Source organism: Lycium barbarum, chromosome 4 (assembly GCF_019175385.1).
Source record: "Lycium barbarum isolate Lr01 chromosome 4, ASM1917538v2, whole genome shotgun sequence".
NCBI classification, from domain to species: Eukaryota; Viridiplantae; Streptophyta; class Magnoliopsida; order Solanales; family Solanaceae; genus Lycium; species Lycium barbarum.
Genome location: NC_083340.1, coordinates 10,700,004 through 10,722,402, shown reverse-complemented (window position 1 = coordinate 10,722,402; position 22,399 = coordinate 10,700,004). Strand labels below are relative to the sequence as shown.

The 22,399-nt window shown below is 33.7% G+C and overlaps 2 protein-coding genes, 1 long non-coding RNA gene and 1 other non-coding gene across 4 annotated transcripts; 2 read left to right on the top strand and 2 right to left on the bottom strand.

Annotated features, from left to right (window-relative positions):
- Positions 1-651: 651 nt before the first annotated feature.
- On the bottom strand, positions 652-4,435 carry LOC132635180 (uncharacterized). The gene is made up of 3 exons (XR_009580450.1): positions 3,421-4,435; positions 2,819-2,865; positions 652-1,076 (listed from the first exon to the last, which is right to left on the bottom strand). It is a non-coding gene; the product is annotated as an uncharacterized LOC132635180 (long non-coding RNA).
- Positions 4,436-10,114: 5,679 nt separating this feature from the next.
- LOC132638188 (expansin-like B1) lies at positions 10,115-12,644 on the top strand. Its single transcript, XM_060355157.1, has 4 exons — positions 10,115-10,327; positions 10,801-10,910; positions 11,159-11,470; positions 12,224-12,644. Exons 1-4 carry the CDS (start codon positions 10,198-10,200, stop codon positions 12,422-12,424), a joined length of 753 nt encoding a protein of 250 aa, XP_060211140.1. The 5' UTR covers positions 10,115-10,197; the 3' UTR covers positions 12,425-12,644.
- Positions 12,645-16,676: 4,032 nt separating this feature from the next.
- On the bottom strand, positions 16,677-16,780 carry LOC132638866 (U6 spliceosomal RNA). The gene has a single exon (XR_009581931.1). It is a non-coding gene; the product is annotated as a U6 spliceosomal RNA (small nuclear RNA).
- A 1,127-nt stretch (positions 16,781-17,907) lies between these two features.
- Positions 17,908-21,165, top strand: LOC132635179 (expansin-like B1). Its single transcript, XM_060351460.1, has 4 exons — positions 17,908-18,114; positions 18,231-18,340; positions 19,659-19,967; positions 20,741-21,165. The coding sequence occupies exons 1-4, from the start codon at positions 17,979-17,981 to the stop codon at positions 20,939-20,941; spliced, it is 756 nt and encodes a 251-aa protein (XP_060207443.1). The 5' UTR covers positions 17,908-17,978; the 3' UTR covers positions 20,942-21,165.
- The last annotated feature ends 1,234 nt before the right edge of the window (positions 21,166-22,399 follow it).

Here is a 22,399-nt window from a genome sequence, read left to right as displayed (position 1 = left end):
CTTGCGGGCACGAAACGCAGCGTCTCAACAATAGGACGTCAACACGGCTAAATGTATCGAGTATGTAAGGAAACAATATGTAAGTAAAAGCAATAAAGTAAAGAAAAGTAGAAAAGAAGTAACCTGAAACTCTGAGTACTACTGAGAACTTGTGACATGCATGCATTAGTTTAAAACATATATATACATAAGACATATCATCATCAAGCCGCTCTTTAGGGCTAACATCATCACAACGTACCCAACTGCAGTGGAATAACATACTGAACCTTTCGGAGTGACGTAAGGCCGGTAAACCTCCGAATACATTATGTATATCATCAACAACATGTAGCTGAATGAAATGCTATAGATCATTTGTAGCATGGAGCAAGTAACACATTAAGGAAGGAAGAACATGAATCTTACATATATGAGAATAGAGTTCTTTTTATGAGAGACGTTTATTGCTGTCACGACCCAACCCCGTAGGCCGTGACTAGTGCCCGAGCTGGACACTCGTATGTACCTGTTAACTATAATCATCCACAACTAGCATAATACAGACTTATCAATACCAAGGCAAGACGTCGTCTCAAAACTGTCGCATTATTTAGACGTATCACCACAACCTGTCTCCTGGGGAGGTACAACTTTCAACAGACATTATAGTACATAAGCCGACAAGGCTTTCATAATATATAAGGGAACATCCCTGCCATAAACGAGCCGACAAGGCTATCATAATACATTACTTCTCAAAACATATATATATATATATATATATCTACGCAAGCCGACAAGGCTGCCACTACGAATGGGAACGTCCCAAAACATAAGCCAGATAGACACAACTGAACAACATCGATACATAACCCACACATATGTCTACAGACCTTTAAGAGTATCGATAGCGAAATATGACGGGACAAGGCCCCGCCGTACCCCTGGATAAACATATACATATACACTATAAGATCTGAACCAAAGGTCTAGACTCCGGAACAACGGAGCTCTCCAGAACAGCTGAGTAGAAATCCTATGCTGAAGGGTCGCCAAACCAACTATCTGTACCTGCGGGCATGAAACGCAGCCCCCTGAAGAAAGGGGGTCCGTACGGAATATGTACTGAGTATATAAAGCATGAAATACAATAAGGAAGATCATAACTGAAATAGAGATTACCAGAAACAAGTATGACTTTTAAAACATCAATACACTTTCCTTATAAAATGAAAATCATGCATATCAATATCATATATCATATATATAACGTGTCCCGGCCCTCTAGTGAGGGACTCGGTGAATAAGGTCGCCACATACCATCCTTGGCGCCATAATCACATCATCACATCATCACACAATCATATCATCACATCATCATCATCATCACATATATATATATATATATATATATATATATATATATATATATATATATATATATATATATATATATATATAACGTGTCCTGACCCTCTAGTGAGGGACTCGGTGAACAATGCAGTGAAACTGTGCACGAAAACGTGTCCTGGCCCGGGACTCAGTGAAAGACATATTGAGGCACGCACGAGCAGAGTAGTGAGCAACTATATGCAATTTAAATCATATCTGAGACTCAATGGAATAATCAAAACGAATTATCATTTGAAAATCAAGACAATAGTCATATCAAATAGGGCAATTCGCAGAATTGCCCTTCTTTTGGGGTGGTCTTTAAATTTTGCCCCTCATATTTAAAATCTTTAAATTTTGCCCTTCGCTAAATCCCATGGGTTTCAGGTTCGAACCCCCACACAGTCAAAATTTAAAAAAAATTCGCAAGACAGAGTTTAAATTTCGCTATGCCCCCATCGGCATACACTTGTGAATGAATTAGCAAAGTTATGCCGGACCCGTCATACTTATGCCTTATGGGCAGACTTGGCATAAGTATGCCGGTTCCAGCATAACTTTGATAATTCCTTCACAAGTTTATGCCGGATCCGGCATAAAAGTTTGCCCATTAAAAGTATGCCCCCATCGGCATAAACTTGTTAAGGAATTACCAAACTTATGCCGATGAGGGCATACTTATGCCTTATGGGCAAACTTTGCCTTGAAGCATATATATGTATTTTTTTTTTAACTTTTCAAGGTAAACCTTTAGTAATCCCTTAACTAAGAGTGTACCCATAAAACATAACTAAAAGTATGCCGCATAAGGCATAAGTTTTCCTTAAGACATAACTAAAAGTTTGCCTTATAAGGCAAAGTTTAAATTTTGTATGCCCCCTCCGACAGACTTTTAGTTATGTTTAACTAAAAGTCTGTTGGAAGGGGCAGACTTTGCCTTGAGGGGCAGAATTTTAGTTATGCCGGATCTGACATAACTTTAACTTTTTCTTAACGATTGTATGCTGGATCCGGCATACACTCCCCCAGTCCTGCCTTGCCAAATTATTTTTTTATTTTATGCCTGAGCGGGGGTTCGAACCCAGAACTTCATCTATTCGCCCATCTTTCCAAGCAAAGGGCAAAATTTAAAGACCACAAATATGAAGGGAAAAATTTAAAGACCACAAATTTGAGGGGCAAAATTTAAAGACCACCCCAAACGAAGGGCAATCCGCGCAAAAAAATGTATCAAATACCTTTCGAATGTCGCTGTGGATTATATCAAAATAAGACCTCTGGAATCATATACACGTATCAAGACATAATAAAATAATTTCTGGGAATCAAGAACATTAGCCATCCTAGTGGCTCTAAGAATAGGAACTCCTTTGGAATCATATACACATCGTATGTTCATTTCATAAAGGTCATGCCAAAAAGAAAGAAGGTTAACTTTGCATACCTGTCGTAGATCAACCACAACCAAGCTTACTTCGTCGCTCCTTTAGCCTATTTAATATGAGAGTAACACTATTGTTAATAAACTATGATTTCCCGAACTTATAAATCTACAACCAATCACTTATGGGAATCACTTCTTAGTTTATACTTCTTGAGTAGTATTTTAACTAGTTAAGAACTTAACGGAAATCGGGCAGCATTTCCTCTATATAACTCGCCTAACCCAAACTTCCAATTAATTTCCTCTTATCACAACAATACCAACAACAACGATAATAACAATTTCCTATCAAACTAGAATTAAATCCATCCTTAAATCACTTCCAAAACAGCCCAATATACATTCGTATACCAATGCTTGTATACACTCCTTTATTTTCGTATATACATAGTATAACGGCAACAAAAATAACAACAACTAAAACTACAACCAATCCCCATGATCTTCCAGCCCACAAAATAGCTCATAACAATCACCAAATAGCCCACACGATGACAATAACAATTTATCCGATTTCCCGCAATTAATTTCATAGTTCCCGTCTCACAATTTAACTATGACCTAGATGAATTTAAATATACCTAGGAGAGAAGGATTCTTACCATATATGCCAAGAACTATTCCTCTTCCACCTTACTTCTCTTTGAAGAAATCTCCGATTTGCTATTATGTGGAGGAAACCGATGTGGGGTATAACCTTTTTTTCGTTTTTCGCGTTTTGCTTCAGCGAAATAGGATTTTCTCCCTTCAAACATTGCTGCCCTTCCTTCATAGATTGAGATGGAAATATATATATGTATATCTCTATATATACAGTCAAACGTTGCTGCTCCATTCTTACTTGATGCCTATGAAGTATTCTCAAGAGGGATAGTTAACTATTACTTCATATTTGGAAAAGGTTGCTGCCATATCCTCGTAAGAAAGTCCCACGATTTAGATGAATAACACATATGTATACGCCTTTCTCTTATTGTAACGTTGCTGCCACCGAGATGTTCCTTATGAGATACAAATCTCATCCAACATTAAAGTAGAATTGCAACAATTCATGGGATGTAGGCCCCACTTAGTTAATACCTTGCCATTTGTTTTCAAATTGTGCCACCTATATCTATATTGCTTTCATGTGGTGCCACCTTTCATATTGATTCCTCTTGCTGCCACATGCTAGATAAAATCCGTACTAATTATTATTCCCAAATCCACTAATTAAATCACCCACTAAAATCCAATTTAACCAACTACACACATAATTAATTTCTTAGTCTCGATTTACTTAAACATGCATTCCTTATGCCCATTGTCATGGCCATGTTATATAACACTAGTCCATAACCTCATTTGCCACACATAAAATATTATTTTCAATCATCGTCGGCACACTTTTTCGTCTTAAATCTTTTCGGGACTTCATTCCTTGTATACATCGAGTTCTTGATTTTCATCCTTGGATAAGATCGAATTTTTCCGGACTCGGGTAAATTTGCTCATGTTGGACGATTAAATTTTCTAGTCCAAAAATACGAGATATTATAGCTCGGAACGTATTCCATTTAAATAAATTTTGAACTTCGACGAAACTTATTTTCTTCGATTGGTTTAACTTCAATTCCGTACGATAGATGCGTACAATCACTTTAACCACCTATAAGCTTGGGGGATAACCTCTTGTCCGTTACTAATATCATTTAACTCGCACACTTCCCAATATATAAAAATACGGGATGTAACAATTGCGTTAGTTGGATTCGTGCCAAAAGATAAAAAGGGAAAACCTTACATACTTTGGTGGCTTTCTTAACAACTCAACTGATGTAGCTAGCCTAAAGCCTCAACCTATAATAATGATAACGCTTCTCGTTAGGCTAAGGAAGTACTTGGTATATCATGTATATCAAGACAGACCGATTCTACAATGAATCGGACAACACCTCCTCTATTTCTTCTACTTCCCCTCAAGCTCATAACATCAAGAACAACAACAATCATATTTACTTCACCATAATTAACTTGGAACAACATCCTCCATACAACCAATACCATACCAACAATTATACAGATGTCAATTAACGAAACTAGTACCCAACACGGCGAGCGGTAAACTCAGTTTGCAACCAATAACCACCCCTTCCCCCTATCTTCCATATTTTAACACAACAATAACAACAATGTGGCCATCATATATATAACATATTTACATGATTCCTAGCCTTATATTCATCACAAGAACCACACCAAACAGCCAACACGACAATAATTAGATGATTTTTCGCTATTAATTATGTATTTCCCATCCAACAATTTAGCTATGTTCTGGAGGAACTTAAATATATCTAGGAGAGGAGAATTCTTACCTTATATGCCAAGAACTCCTCCTCTTCCACATTCCTTTACTTCAAAAAAAGTCCGGATTCAACAACGCGACAAAAAGGGAACAACGAGATCGAGCAGTGAGCAAAATCCGTATGTGGTTCTCAAGGATAATTACACTTTTCTCCCTCAAAGGGTAAACACCTTGCTGCTAAGAATATAAAGTCACGTTAATTTCCCCAAACAATGGAAATATTCCATTGCAATATGTACTTGCTGCTTGCACTCCCTTTTTATTGCTCCCTCCGTCCCAAAAAGATTGTCTTAGTTTAAATTCGCACGGAATTTAAGAAATAAAAAAAGACTTTGAAAATATTGGTCCAAAACAAATCTTAGATATTTGTGTGGTTGTAAATCATCTCATAAAGTTAAATTATTTTTAAATATAGAAATATGCCAATCTTTTTAAGATAAATTAATAAGAAAAGTAAGACAATTTTTTTTTGAGACGGAGGAAGTACAAGATATTCATTACTTGGATAAGACCTTCAATTACGATGATAAGAGATATACAATATGTGACTTCTATTAAACAAAACGTTGCTGCCGCATATATCCCTACATACAATACTTCGTGAAAATGATCAAAGTGTTAAGGTTGCTTTTATCTATACACGTGTGATACCATAGCTTCATCATAATGCTTCTAGTTACAATATTATATGATGCCACTTGTTTGTCACACGTCACTCACATGGGTTGGCCCACCTAACTTTTATCCATTTATCTTAATTAATTATTACTACTTATTTTTCACTATAAATCCCAATTTAATAAATTACACATATAATTAATTTTTTTGTCTCAATTCACTTAAATAGTAATTATTTTTAACACACTTTATATACTCATTATCATGATCATTTCATACAACACTAGTCCATAACCTCTTTATGCACATCCCAACATTTTATTTCCAATCATCATCGTCCCACTTTTAAGTCTGAAATCGTTTCGGGACTTTGTCGTCTTATACAACGAGCTTTTTATTTGTATACTTGAATATGACTAAAAATTCTCGGTGGCTCAAGTCTAACGTTCGACGGTGCTTCAGACAATAGCCCGAAAGATTGGGGTATTACATTGATGAAACTTATATTTTTTGATTCGTTTAACCTCTTAACCTTCACGTTACTTACTTATCACTTGTTAAACATAACACGAATACTTAAAACCTAAAAAATAATCTCGTTTTAAAAACTTACGTTGACTATCTTACGACGAACTTATCGTATGACGGTGTGAGGTGTAACATACATATTCAATAAATTTTTTAAGACAAATACAGGGTTTAAACAAAAGTTATTGGATTCGACTGAAACCGCAAATCCTACGGTAGCTCTGCCCTGACAAGAAGTCGAATTTCGAGTGTGATATGCAATTTAGAAAACCTTCTACAAATGAAATTAGAATTTAGTCGGTAATTTAAAAAAAACCTCAATCAATATATTTGATTGTCCAACATGATTCTTTAAATCTTGTGTACCGTGTAAATTTTCGGACCAAAAAAGTGTATAGTATAAATTTCACTATAAAAGAATTTATGCTATATGTTATACCAGCACCATTATTGAAATTCCAAATCCATTTTGAGTACTTCTTTGTTATTCGAGCTATATATGCATTCAATTTAGGAATAATTATTTGACATAGCTACTTTCAAGAGCTATTTATGGATAATAACTACTATTTAAAACAATTACATTTCGTAGCTATCTTTTCATTTCGTAGCTACATGATACATCATCAAGTGGCCGTGCTAGAGCAGTTATTGGGTGTGGCCTCTGCCCGCGCAAGTGCAAACCCAGCCGACCACATTATTTTTCTTACATATTTTTCACAGCTTTTTCTCCTTTGTATGAGTGTATTTAAGTGTATCTGAGTGTATTTCGTCATATGTGTCTCATATGTCTTGTATCTCACATGTATTTGGCTCATATATCTCATATCTCATATGTATTTGGCTTTTTGTCTTGTATCTGAATGTATATTTGCTTTTTGTCTTGTATCTGAATGTATTTGGCTTCATATGTATTTGGAATGTACATAGTGTGTTTTGAAATTTTGCTGAAATACATTCAAATATAGTGAATACACTCAACTTCGCGGCAGCTCGAATGCATTTAAATACAGTCAAATACATGTGACATCAGATAAGGTTGAATACAACTGAACAGTGTATTCAAATACAGTCAAATACAATGAAAATGTCTAATGGTAGCTACAAATTATAAATATCAAAAAGCTAGTTACAGATGGTTAATTGCTCCTAAAAAGTAGTTATTTATGTAAGTTGCCCTTTAATTTATACATGGGTCACTTTTAGACCCATTTTTCATGGGCTAAAATATTAGCTCCCCCTGATATATGCTAATCCGAAAGGGAGAAGGACACTACCTAGCCATTAGGAATTTGTTTGGCCCAGTATTCAGGCGTAATGCCGCGAATTGGCCTTTCAGCCCAAACTATTTCCAAGCGCTAGCACAGCAGCCCAGTTATTAAAAAAAAATCACTTTTTGTTGTGGCGACTAATGTAGCTACAAAAGCTCAAAAAGTCGCTACTAAAAGTCACTGTAGGTACTGCTATTGTTAAAAGTTTTTGAGACGACTCCAGGGAGTCGCCATCAATACTACACATTTTGTGGCGACTAAGCTTGCCACAAAAAAGGAAACAAATATGCGACGACAAAAAATCATATTGAGCTTTAAAAAAATATCCCAAAACATGTATAATATGTTTATAATTAGTAAGTATACGCTGATTGAGCCTTCAAGAAATATCCCAAAATATATATAATATGTGTATAATAATTGTATAATATTTGTATATTTAGTAAAAATACGTTGATTATACATTTATTAAACACAAATTATACAACAATGATATATTTTCAAAACACATACTGTAGGGATGCATATTCTATACGACAATGATATAATTTCTATACGTATGATACATTTTTTATACAACAATGATACAGTTTCCATACACATGCTAAAATTAGTTGAAAAAAGGCTACAAATTGGAATTATTTTAAAAAGGCTAAAAAATATCTTCTAAGCTTGTTAGGCCATTGGTTGTCAATAGTTTGGGCCGGATGGCCATTTGTATCCTTTTCCCAATCCGAAAACCCCAACATTTATTCTCCTGACATTTTTTTAAAGCTATCATCTTGTTTTAAATCTTTAAAGCCAATGTTCTAGTTTCATATAGCCAATGTTCAACAACTTCTTTAGAGGAGGCGGCCAAGTGAATGACCTAATTTAATAGTCACTCTAGGTTAATGGCATGACCATAAGTATACCTATGATTTGAATTTAGGTTCAACCTTTAAAGTTTTAACACAGAAAGTTATTGTACTTTTGAAGTTATATATTCTAGAAAAGCAATATTTGTCTTTCAATTCGTTTTCACGCACATGTATTATGTTTCATATAAAAAAATATTGAACTAAGTTGAATTCTAGCAAATTAAATAAGTTGCATCTGCCACTGGGCATGAAACTAGTTCCCTACTACTCCATTATGTACCGCATTAACCGCTAACTCTTTGCCTAAACTACACATGGCTATATATCAAATGCTAAGGCACTAGCTTTGCTTTGCCTCAGCGCATTACCAATGCTTAATGGAGTATTAATTAAGGAACTACGAGTGCGGAAAATATTTTCCTCTCAGAACCATTTTCAGTTTGTCTCATCACTCTCTTTGATATCCCTTCAATTGCTTGATATATATCAATGCGTTTGTGGGAGTCATATAATGATGGATATATGACACTAAATAATAGGTATTTGCTTAGAACGGATGGTAGAATGTTCTGCCAGTTGTTTTTACATCAGAAGTGGGAAAAAAACGATTTCCATCATCCAACAATCACTAGACAGATCAGTTGAAGAAGAATGATAAATATAAAAATGCCCAGTAAACATCAACAAAATTTCAGTGGCTAGCGAGGTTCTATAAGTTGATGATGACTGCAAGTTTTTTAAGATGGATGCTCTAATCGAATAAGTGAGAAGTTACTTGTTTCTAGAGGTGTCAAAAGTATGAGTGGCTCACAGGCAAATTTAAGATATCTATTACATGTGTTTGGGATGCCATCAGATTTACTGATTTTGAGTTACCATATTCGAAATTTATTATTTGTACATAATTAATAAATTTCTCAACACGTGTACATATTCTTAGATAGTGCTAGTGAGTTAGGTTGAACCCATAGATTATAATATTGTACATGCACTTCTGGTTGAGCTAAATATAGGCAAGCAAATTGGACTTAGTTGATAAATTGGTGAGTCATTTGACCCACACCCACCTAAAGATTACTTGGGCTAAGATAGGATCCTGATTTGCTAGACAATAAGTCATAACCCAACAAACCACCCATTTATTTTCCTATAATTTGTTTAGTTACCAAACTAATAAATACAAATTATTCAAAAGGGTTTCATGGGTCAATTTAGGTGACATATATAACTCAACAGCCGGGTTGAGTTAATAAATGTGGAGGTCAAAATTAAAATGGCTGATTTACTAAATGGACGGATTAATACTTGAGTCACTCCTACTTGTTCCTACCCCTATATTGCCCTCTAGCATGCACCATTTGGCGACATCTGAATGAACCACAGCAGACAGCATTTTCATCCAACAAGTATACAAATGTACATACTCACGCACCAACAAGCTTGGACAAAAGTAGAAGAGCACAATTGAGAATATAGGTCCTTTATGTAGGTTTAAAGTGTTTAATAATTGAGATGAACAAACTGGAATCAAGAAAGAATACATAACATCAATGATCTTTGGGCTATGCTTTGATTTACATATGGCTTCCACTGTCCATAGTGGAGAAGAAACGTGGCTCCTAATATGAATCTCAGCTCCTTCCAAATTTCACTATAAATTTGGGACTTCCTTCACTTAATTTCCATCACACAAGTCTTTAATTTCTCACTTTGCTAATTCTTCTTCTTCTTCTTCTTCTTCATTTGAACAAAAAAATGGATCTATCTCTTAAATATTCATGCATTTTTATATGCATGATTATGCTTCTGCCAGCATTTTCCTACAGCCAAACTTTACAGTCCAAAGCAGCCTTTTATGCTACTGCTGATGGCATGGGAACACCAAGTATGCTATTTATCCTCTCCCTCAAGTGCCTTGTTTTTTCTTGTTCATTTTGGATTTAAATTAGTGATAAATTTTTCCCATCATCGGTTTAATTTAACTTGCTATAGCAGGTCACTTACCGTTTATTCTAGATTACGATTAAATGCTAGGAGTTTAAATAGAGCTACTCGCAGTTACTTTTTCAATAACATGATTGTGTAAATATTTTTTTAACGTCAGTGCAATAAACTTTTTTGGTAATTAAATTGTAATGTGGAATACACTGTAGTCAAATCATGAAGATGCATAAGTTATCTTCCTTATATCATCAGTGCAAACAAACGTATACTTGTTTCAAAATTTGGAATGTGGGTACTCGACTTCAAGAACTTGACTCTTGAAAAAGGAAAATTGATTATTAAAATATCAAACTTACGTAATAGCTAGTAACTGTTGTGTGATATTAACATTTTGGCGTGTCTATATATAATAAGCTGGAGCCTGTGGATATGAAACCTATGGTAAAGATGTAAACAATGGGGAGGTGTGCACAGCCTCTAGGCGTATCTTCAGAAATGGAGCTGGTTGTGGTGCATGCTACCAGGTACTTTCAAAATCATTTCCTTAATTATAAGGAATAAATTTGAAAGAGAGAAAACAAAAAGAAATTTTGTTATAAAAGTTTATGTAAGTTATATTTGACAGTATAAGAATTATTTACACAATCAAATTATTTACAATATAATTAGAGGTAAATTGTAATATAATTCTTATTAATAACCTGATAAAAATGTTACTAGACGACTTAAATGTAGGTTAAACAATCAACTAAATCAAATATTGTAACTGCAGGTAAGGTGCAAAAACAGTGCATTATGCAGTGAAGAGGGAACAAAAGTTGTGGTGACAGACAGTGCAGATGGACAAGAAACAGACTTCATTCTCAGCTTCAAAGCCTATGCAAAATTAGCTAAACACCCAAGTTTGGCACCTCGCCTGTGTGGAAAAGGTGTTGTTGACATAGAATACAGAAGAGTATCTTGCAGATATTGGGGAAACCTTATGGTTAAAATTCATGAACATAGCAAGTACTCTGAGTACCTTGCTATTGTTTTCTTGAACCAAGGTGGTACCACTGATATCCACGCTGTCGAAGTCTACGAGGTAATTAATTACTTGTCCCTTCCTGCATCTTAGTTACTTGGAATATATTTTGTGAATTTCTTTGGTACATATTGGTGCTATGCAAATATGGGACTTAGTGTCAGTAAATTGTGAATTAAAGGTGGTTAATTAACCAACTTTATAGTGATCCATATAATCTTACCAAGTTTAACGGGTTGGATTATGAAAAATTTGCCGACTTAATCCATTGGGTGAATTTGAAATGACTCATTAAACTATTGGATCAAACAGATTAAAATAGCATAATTACCCAACAAATCATAATGCAACTAAACCCAAACATACAGAATTAAATTTGGAGATTGAAAATTAAATAAATCTAGATCAATTTAGGCTATTGATTTAAGATAAATGCATTAGCTTTTAAGTTTTTCCAAATGCAAAATAAAGAAGGACAGTAAGTTAAGTCATGTTTTATTTTATTCCTCCGGATAGAATATGACGATATGGGTGGATACCTCCACTATCTTTAGATGGGGGATTTAATTATGATCCGTTATTTAACCCATTATGATCCATACATTTTGTACTACTTGGGTCATGTCCCTTGTATTGATTTGACCTGTTTTGATCCATCTAAGTTGCTATACCCAAATTGCCCAATTATCAGATATAAAGTAAGAATGTATTGATATATATTTTTTTTCAATTTACATACATATATAATTTAAGTCGAAAATAATATATTCTGTTGAATTCATAGAGCTCTTGTGATATTATTTGGATGTGCAGGAAGAAAGCCAACAGTGGATAGCAATGAGAAGGGCATATGGGGCTGTGTGGGACTTGGCAAGCCCACCATGTGGAGATCTTAAACTAAGGTTCCTAATAAGCACTAGTGTTGAAACCAAATGGGTGCAATCAGACAAGGCTGTTATCCCTGCTCAGTGGAGCGCTGGACTTACCGTTGAAACTGACATTCTGCTCACTTAATAAGCATATTTAATCACACAATCTACGAACTATGTATGTGTAGTTCTAGTTAATTTGGGTGATTTCTTAGCTGCAGGTTTGTTTAGATAAATAAATGTACTGTACGTTAGATGTTATGGAACCTATATGGTGTATTATAAGCATGTATCTTGTTGGTTTTTAAGGTTGTATTCTGTATTTCCGTTTAGTGAGAATCATGAATAAAAAGTCGTCATTTGCATTTCGAGTTAACTTTAAGGTCATCGAATTTATAGTGTTATTATAGAAAAGATATCAAACTCATTTTTTACCATAAAATACTCAACTTTCACTAATTTTTCATTAAAAGTCATTTTGATAATTTATCAGTGCAAATTGGCTGAATGTTCCTATTCTGATTAAAAAATTATTTTAAAACTTAAATAACTCCTAATACCCAAATAAACTACCCATGACCCGACCCAATCTTTTTATAAACGATCGTTTACTCTTTGCATTTCCTAATTTGGTTGGAATACTTTGACCAAGTTGCCATTTTAGGTTTATAACAATTTATTGGCTAATTTTATGCAAATTTCTAGTTGTGCAAACATAACTCTAAGACTAATAAAACATTAGATTGTCATCCTAATGTTCGCAGAATTTTAGACCGCGACATAACATTTTCTCGTAAATTTTCATTTTGCTCGAAAAAAATCTTTAGACAGTGATTTAAAGGATTCATAAGTTGCAAAAATAATAAAAATAGGACCATTTAAACAGCTACCTCACAAAAAATATAACCAGCAAAAATCTCTACAATTTAATACCAGTCATTACACAATATGACACAATTATCCAGCTGGTGCTAGAAAGTAGAAATGAAAGGATATTTATATTGAGGTTTGACCAAAAACATACAAAAATATGCACGAGGTTACTTGTACGAAAAGCTAAAGCGTGAAATGTCCAAAAAAGAAGGGCAATTACAATGACCTGTTTGTTTGTCATAACGTAATTACAGTGTAATTATAAGTGTGCTATTTGGTTGCACAAGCGTAGTTACACAGTTAATTTAATTTTAAAATAAAATTTAATTACAAAAAAATTAAAATTAATATTTAAAAAATATTTTCCTTTATAAATGATATTAAATTAGTTATGTAATAACACATTGTTTCTTGAAAATATATTAATGAATAATCTTATATTTGTAACTAATATTTTTAAAAAATAATTGATATATATTTTTCAAATTAATAATAGTTAATTTTAATTAATTATAAAACTTAAAAGAAGACTTTTTTTGTGAGAACGCCATGGATTGGATGTTTGACAAAAAAAAATATTTATAGATATAATGCCATAACATTATTCAAATGTTTGATACAAAAAATTCATCAAATGTAAGTAAAAAATAAACAACTTGCAATGTGAAAGCAAAGAACTTAAAATTGAAAATATAACCTAAATTCAAAATCCAAAAGAAATTTTTTAACATAATACTCTTATTAAAATTTCAACATTACATAAGTAAGTTCCAACGTAATTTAAGTAAATAATTCAAAAGAAAGGGAAAATATAAATCTATAACTTCATTCACAACGAAATTCTACTTTAATAAATGTCACTCGTTATATGACAAGTTTGTTGATGACTCATTCTTTCATATATTAAGAGGTGTAGATTCAAAAATTAGAATAATAACACGGTTGTGCTAAATGAATAATAAAAAAAAAAAGAGCAAGTACATGGAATCACAAGAAGTAAAGGTTGGGAATGAGAAGAAATGAAAAATAAATAATATAAAAATAAAAATACATTTTAAAAATAAAAAAATTAAAAATTAAAAATAAAAATAAATTAAAAATCAAAAGAAATTAAAATAATAGAAATAAAAAATAAATAAAAAATGAAAAGAAATTAAAATAAACAAAAAGAAACAAACTAAAAAAGTAATTCTGTAATTACAGGTTGTAATACACCCAATTCTCAACCCCCTCTTGAGAATTGGAGAGTGTAATTACATCCTCTTAATTACACTCAATTTCCACCTAACTATGTAATTACTTGGTCAAACAAATAGGTCAAGCTGTGTAACTACACCCAATTTCAATTACTTGGGTGGCTTTCCAAACAGACCCCTAGTAATTACACCAATTCCAATTACCAGGTGGCTTTCCAAACAGACCCCAAACAGTGGATTAACCAAAGACTTTGTTCTTTTATTTAACCCTTAACAATAGATTAACCAACAACTCTGTCCTTTTTAATGTATTTCAGTGATTTTTTTTAATGTATTTTACTGATTTTTTTTTACTGATTTTTGTATGTATTTCAATGGCTTTTTTTTGATGTATTTTAAATACATTGTGTACATTCTAACTACATATGCAACAAAATATATTCAAATTTTGGTGTATTTGAATGGATTTCAACAAATACATTCAGATGCAAGACAAAAAAATTCAAATACATTCAAAAATAGTGTGTTTAGCTATTAACAAAATACACTAAAAAAATACAAAGACAAATACATTCAAAACAGTGCATTTGTGAGATGTAGATTTTTTATCAATGTATTTGTATTTGGCTTTTAACGAATACACAGGCCAGATCTGGGACTTTAACACCACCAAACTATTCAATGAATTAGCCAAGTAAATAGGCAACTCAGTAGTGACTTCGCAAATCAACTGCATACAACCATCAAAATCAGTGTCAATACTCAACACAAAAGCCCCATTTGCTATTGGTTGAACCAACTGCGCCATGGATATCTTATTTGCAAGTAGAAATACGATCGATGGAATGCCTGCAGATGCACAGTAAGCCGATGACGCAGCTGACGTGTCTCCGGTGGAAGCACAGGCCACGCCTACAACCGGTTTATGCATTTTCCGCAACCGATTTACTTGACTCACCAAAACAGTCATGAAGACGCCACCACCATCAAAAACCCAAATCTGAGACACCACCACCATAAAAAAATTCTAATCTTTCCACCACCAACAAAACCCTAATCTCTCCACCCCCACGTCATCTTCTCTGCGGCCATCTTAAAATCAGTCCATCGCCGCTACCACCAACAATACACACGCCAGATCTGTGCCATCGCCTCACCGGATAGAGTGAAAAGAGAGAGAGAGAGAGAGAGAGAGAGAGAGAGAGAGAGAGAGGTGAGCACAGAGGGAGAGGGAGAAGAGAGAGAGGGGCGGCGCGACCATGGTGGTGGTGGTTGAGAGAAGGGAAGAGAGATTTTTTAGGGTTTTGAGAAATGAAAAATCTGAAATGGATAGTGAATGGGAAAAAAGAAAGATATATGTGTTTGGATATGTATTTTTTGATATAGTTACCATTTGTAATTTAGAAAAGTTAATTAGCTACTAAATATAATTAAATAAAATGATAGATAATATCAATAATTAGGTCTTAAAAGAAGTTACAATGAGTAAAAATTCCTTCTTTAATTCCAATTTCTAGATGAATTTAATCTTTTAACCCTTTTAAGATAAATAAAGCAATAAAATACATGAAACGTAAAGCAATAAGATATAGACTATGAGCCTGTTTGGATGGGCTTAAAAAAAAAAACAGCTTATAAGCTGGAAACAGTTTATAAGCCAAAAAAAAATAAGTTGGTGTAGTCCAACTTTTTTTTTTTTTGGTTCAGCTTATAAGCTGCTTCAGATAAGTTAAGCCAAACAAACCTAATTAATTTTTTAGGCTTATTTTAAGCACAAAATGACTTTAAACTGACCAGTCAAACACTCAAAAAAATTGAAAACAGCTTATAGGCAACTTATAAGTCAATCCAAACGGGCTCTATATCATATGTACTAGTATAGTGCTTCATGGTTTTGCATATTCTATTAATAATTTCCTATTCCTAGAAGAGTTTTAACTTTTCACTAGCTCCAATAATTAAGCATATATGAATATACTCTCATTATACTAGCATTATTAATAATGAATTCTATTTGTAGAAGAGTTTTATGTATTTTCAGCGTTTCACCGTTTCTAGATGAGTTCTATCGTTTTCACCTTTGACTAAAACATGCAGTATTTATGTGACGTGAAAAAGAATTAAAGTTGAAGAGAAGACATCCCCTTAATTTTATCTCCAACATGAATTGGTCTAATCCCGTTTACTTGAACAATTATTTTTAACCCGTAGTATTTAAACTACATGTACACGCTACATTAGCAAATAAGTTTTTTGAACATTATTTTTGTTCTTGGCAGACTAGACTTAAAAAAAAAAAGAAAAAAAAAAAGAACTTTATGCATTTCTAAAAGTTGACTATTTTTCAATTGGTGTCATCCTTGTGCAAGGGCTACGCTAATCTTCTATGTATCATTCCAATTCTAGAGCTTAATTTTCAGTCATATCAAATTTGTATTAACCCCATATAAAGAAAAATCAGATCGTAAAATATAGGATAAAATAGGAAACAACGTTTGCGCTTTCGATAGTGATACCAATCAACAATATCAAGTTAGTCAATCAAGTCCCTTCAATTTCAAATTAATCGGAGTCGATTATATTTATAAATTCTTATTAGTATGCATGACACCCCATAAATAAGAACCTATGTCATTCCAAATGCTATTTCATCAAATTCAGCTATGGGAAAAAAAAAAACAATTTAGCTCGAAGAAAGCATGAGGTATCCGAGCTATATATACATATGTGATACCACAATTTATAGCTAGTCTATAGCTTGTCTGATAACATAAGTTAAAAGTCTAGTGATTAAACAATAAACTAATAAAGACATTCCTGGATGAAATATGACTTTAAATTCCCGAACAATGAGCTATTGACCAGATTTTAAGATAAACATGTACTCCTATTACTACTGATTTTACGATAAACATGGACTCCTATTACTACTTGCTTTATCTCAAATCATGTGATATATACAATTTTTATTAGTTTCTCCAGAAAAATATGACATCATTGTTTTATTGGTAACTATTTTAATTTTAATATTCACACTTTACCCTGAATGATATTACTTGTTGGGATTCTCATCTTCGCTCATTCTAATGAAAGGCATATTACCATTCATTTTAAAAGAACAATTTTGATATTTTGCGTATATATGACTTACACGCCAAAATCTTTTTACTCTTTTAAATTTCATGTAACATTAAATAAAACGGAGGGAATATTTAATCACGGAGACGCGGCAAAAGAAGGTGGCATCCATTGATTTGAAACAGCGACTGGTTCTAGCTCCAAGTATCGCTAATTAAGACCTATGGGATTTAATCATATTAAATTAGGTATTTGTTGATTCGCAGAAGATGGTTATCAAATTGTAAGCATATATTAATTTTTTCCATGATGTGATCGTGTTTTATATTTGGGTCAGAAGACCAAACCATATGATAACTTTGAATATATCTTTTCGTATAAAATTAGAGCTAGTTAAAGACTAATACAAAGTTGGCCATGAAGCAAAGTCAATACCTGCTCTTAGGACACTCAACTATAAATAGAGAACTTCGCCTCCACTTCTCATCAGCCAAATCTTCTTTACATTTTAAGCATTCCATTTCAATTCTATCTTCTAGTGAGCACAACAAAATGGCTATCTCAGTCAACAATTGTTCCACTCTTATGATATGCATGATTTTGCTTCTTCCTGCGCTTTGCTATTGTAGTGAAACCTATGATTCCAAAGCTACCTATTATAAGACCTCTGATGGCAAAGGAACACCAAGTAAGTCACCTTTTTCAAGTTAATTTTCCCTGTTGTTATTGCTCAACTATTTGTTAATTTCTAATTACATTGATTAATTTAACCTTTGAATTTAATTTCCTTATATATCTGATCAGCTGGAGCTTGTGGTTATGGAGAGTATGGAAGATATGTCAATGATGGCCTGGTTACCGCGGCATCCTGGAAGCTCTATAAGAATGGAGTTGGCTGTGGTGCATGCTACCAGGTACTTTATAGGCGGAGTTGCCACAACAATTATGCATATATAGATCGAATTCAAAATTTGAATTTTATGAGTTTGAATCCAGAACTCTATCATACATATAGTTAGAAGCTCTTTATGAGTTCGAACGACCCGTAACATATGCACTACATCAGCCCATGTTTGTAGCTTTTTCCATGGAAATAAGTACTTGCATGCTACTTGTATTATGTCTTTAAAGTAACTACTTATATAGTTTTAAGCAAGTCATGTAGACCATAAACATACAAAATTCATATAAGTAACTCCATTTAACTTAGATCGATTCAAGTTATATATACTTACTGTTGAAAATAAATTATATTTATACCAACAATATAACAAAAAATTTCTCCCTCCGTCCATGTTTGACTAGCTTGGCACACCCCTTAAGAAGCAATAAATAAAATGGTAATTTTATTATATCAACCCTAATTATTATATGTTGGTAAATGAAGTGGCCTCGGTGGAAGACAAGATGCGAGAAGCGAGATTGAGATGGTTTGGGCATGTGAAGAGGAGAGACACGGATGCCCCAGTGCGGAGGTGTGAGAGGTTGGCCATGGATGGTTTCAGACGAGGTAGGGGTAGGCCAAAGAAGTATTGGGGAGAGGTAATTAGACACGACATGGCGCAGTTACAGCTTACCGAGGACATGACCTTAGATAGGAGGGTTTGGAGGACCCATATTAGGGTAGAAGGCTAGTAGATAGTCTCATTACCCTGCCTTATTAATAGTCGCATTATCGTAGTATAATTTCTTGTGCTCTAATTTATGCTATTATCTGTTATTTCCTGTGCTTTGATTATTCTATGTTATCTGTGTCGCTTGCGTTACTTCATTTCCATATCGCTTTGAATCTCTTAGCCGTATCTGACCTCTTGTTATGTTTTTATTGAGTCGAGGGTCTCTCGGAAACAGCCATCCTACCTTGGTAGGAGTAAGGTCTGCGTACACTCTACCCTCCCCAGACCCCACGTTGTGGGATTTCACTGGGTTGTTGTTGTTGTTGTTGTATAATACTTAATAATAAGGGTAAAATAGGCGTAAAAAGGTAAATTATCTCTTGATTTTTTACCAAACTGGACCAGTAAAAGTGGACGGAGGGAGTACAGAACAAGTATAATTACCTGCTCCTATATTATTATCGTGGGAAGTTACCAATTTTATCAGGTCATCAATTAATGCTTATCATTAAAATTTATTCGTAATTACCTAATATATAATTGACGTGAGTATTAAGTACTACCTGTAGTAATTATAACTGGTAATACTAGTAATAATCAACAATATTATTTACAGGTGAGGTGCAAGGACGAGGCACTGTGCAGTGACACTGGAGTTAAGGTGAAGGTGACTGACAGTGGTGAAGGACCAGGAACTGACTTCATCATGAGCACTGATGCCTTTGCCAAAATGGCAAAACATCCTAAGCTAGCTCACATGTTGTTCCCTAAGGGCGTAGTTGATGTTGATTACAAAAGAGTTTCTTGCAAATATGGCAATCTCATCATCAAAATCAATGAACATAGCAATTACCATGGTTACCTTGCCATATTGTTCTTGAACAACGGTGGTTACGCTGATATCACAGCAGTCGAGATCTACGACGTATGTATATATATATCTGCTTATTTTTTTAAATTATTTTCTTTAGTACTAGGAGGATGTTTGACTAATAAGCTGGTCAATCTAAGGTTTATAAGTATTATTTGGCTTATTTTCGAGTTTGGCAAATAAGGTAATGCTTATAAGTCAACTGTTTATAAAATCAGCCAAAAATCATAAGTTGGTTATCCCAAATTATGATTTTGTAGCTTATAAACATTTTAGTCTAAGTAAAAATCTTTTACGATTTATTCGTAATATATTTTAAATCTACAAAATACTCTTTCCTAAAACATAACTTCTAATTATCTCTGTATTTTATTTTCGGCATTCGTCCTTTTTATGCTAAATATTTTTAAATCTGTTTATCTTTTCTAAGTAACTTAAGGGACATTTCAATGTTTTAACTGAAAAGTACTTATCATCACCTTTTTACTAAACATGTTAACTATTTATATATTATCAATTTTAACACGTCTATCCAAATACATAGTTAATTATTTACAAACCTGATTTCAACACTTATTATTTATCAGCTACTTTTAATTAGCTAAATCAAACAAATTCTAAATCCAATTTTTTTTTTTTTGTAATCTCATTACACAATGGTTGACATTTATTTTATGTAAGTCAAAGGAAACCGACAAATTGAACTGATTGCGTAAAATATATGACATCGTGAGTGATTATAAGATAAATCCTTAGCTAGCACATCTAACAATTCAATAAAATTCTAGACATTTGACATAACATTAATTTTGGGTTGATTTATACAGGCAAAAACCCACAAATGGATACCAATGAGGAGGTCATATGGAGCTGTCTTTGACTTGGCTAACCCACCAACGGGAATTCTGAAGCTGAAGATCCAAATAAAAGAAGGTGAAACAACCAAATGGGTGCACTCTGACAAAACTGTGATCCCTGATTACTGGAAGCCTGGCAATACCTATGAAACTGACGTTCAGATTCCTTGAACAAATAAAGTATTTGTTCTTTTAAAAATAAGAAATGAACCGTCAATTTATCTGTTATGGTTTGGAGTCAAATGAAGTTTAATTTGTGTAGGTCATCAGCCATTATATATACATGGTTTGACCAAATGTTTGTGTGTTAAATAAGGCTGATATTTGGGTATTAAATTCTTGTAAAGAAAATTATCAATAAAATTATTATCGTATGTTTATGTTATATATATAAAGTTTGTCTTCATGACATTTCCTTAAATTGCAATACTTCGAACATATGATTCGCGAAATCCTATAAACCATTTTGAGCACAAGTTACATCATTTGGTCGTGGACCCATTAACAGGCGGATATACCTAATATTCTGTGTTATGATTTTTTGGAGAGATATGCAAACAACAAGCTAGAAAATATGAATAAAAATCGGCCCATATAAATTTTATTACTCATAAGCCTTTATATAGGTATATAAATAAAGTATTAGACTCCTCTTACAACTAAAGTAATAGACTCTTACTAAGATTAAAAAACTAAATATTCTATTAAATCAAGTATTAGATTCCTCCTATAACGAAATAACTAATTATTCTAGAAAACTATAGCAGTAAGGAATGCAAAATCCAACACTCTTCCTTGCTTCTGTTGCTGCAGTCTAGAAAATGTAACGACCCGCTAGGTCGTTATGTGCATTTGGACCATTTTACCCCTGCCCGTACATTTCTGAGACTAGGTGTGAGTCTAATGGAAACTTAAATAGTTGGAATTATAAAATAAAGGCATTTGATTGTATTTGTGCACTTGTTTGAAAACTTGACTTATTATCGTTGGGGGGGGGGGGGTTGCCTTAGTAAACTAGACCTCCGTTATGAATTTCGAGACCTCGGGTGAGTCTTAGCGTGTTTTTACATATGTGTACATTTTTTGTTTGTGTCTGTAGGGCCTCGGATTGATGTTGGGATTTTGGGTGAAAATCTGGTAGAAAATCAGAGGTCACTGGTCGAAGGCGACCGCTGTAGCGAATCCTCCACAGCGGGGCGTAGGTCGCCGCCGCAGGATTTCGGGAAGTTGGAAAGTCCGCCATAGCGGGTAGTGAACCGCTATAGCAGGACTGCTACGGTGAATCGGGTGAGTTAATGGGGTCCGCTGTAGCGGGGGTATTTTCCACTATAGCGAGACCGCTGCAGCGGTCGACGCGAGACAAAAAACCACTTTTATATTGCTGACTTCGAGGCATTACCCACATAACTCCAAAAACTGTTCCCAAGAAAGTGAGGCGAATTTCCTAGAATCTTGGTGGTTTCTTCTTTGAGGTTAAGTCTTAACCTTTTTCCTTGTTCATTTCATTATCATCTTTAAGTTCATATGCTTGTTAAGGTTCTCTAATAGTAGATGAAAATTGATGGGTTATTGATTTTATTGTTGTTTAATCATCTAAGAGTGTAGGTGATCACTTTCTAGGATGAGAAA

Bases quoted from the DNA above. Each gene is read 5' to 3' on its own strand.
- LOC132638188 (XM_060355157.1), top strand. From the start codon at position 10,198: ATGGATCTATCTCTTAAATATTCATGCATTTTTATATGCATGATTATG. The intron at 10,328-10,800 runs GTATGCTATTTA...ATATATAATAAG, and splicing joins TGATGGCATGGGAACACCAA to CTGGAGCCTGTGGATATGAA. The intron at 11,471-12,223 runs GTAATTAATTAC...TTGGATGTGCAG, and splicing joins ACGCTGTCGAAGTCTACGAG to GAAGAAAGCCAACAGTGGAT.
- LOC132635179 (XM_060351460.1), top strand. From the start codon at position 17,979: ATGGCTATCTCAGTCAACAATTGTTCCACTCTTATGATATGCATGATT. The intron at 18,115-18,230 runs GTAAGTCACCTT...ATATCTGATCAG, and splicing joins TGATGGCAAAGGAACACCAA to CTGGAGCTTGTGGTTATGGA. The intron at 18,341-19,658 runs GTACTTTATAGG...TATTATTTACAG, and splicing joins GCTGTGGTGCATGCTACCAG to GTGAGGTGCAAGGACGAGGC.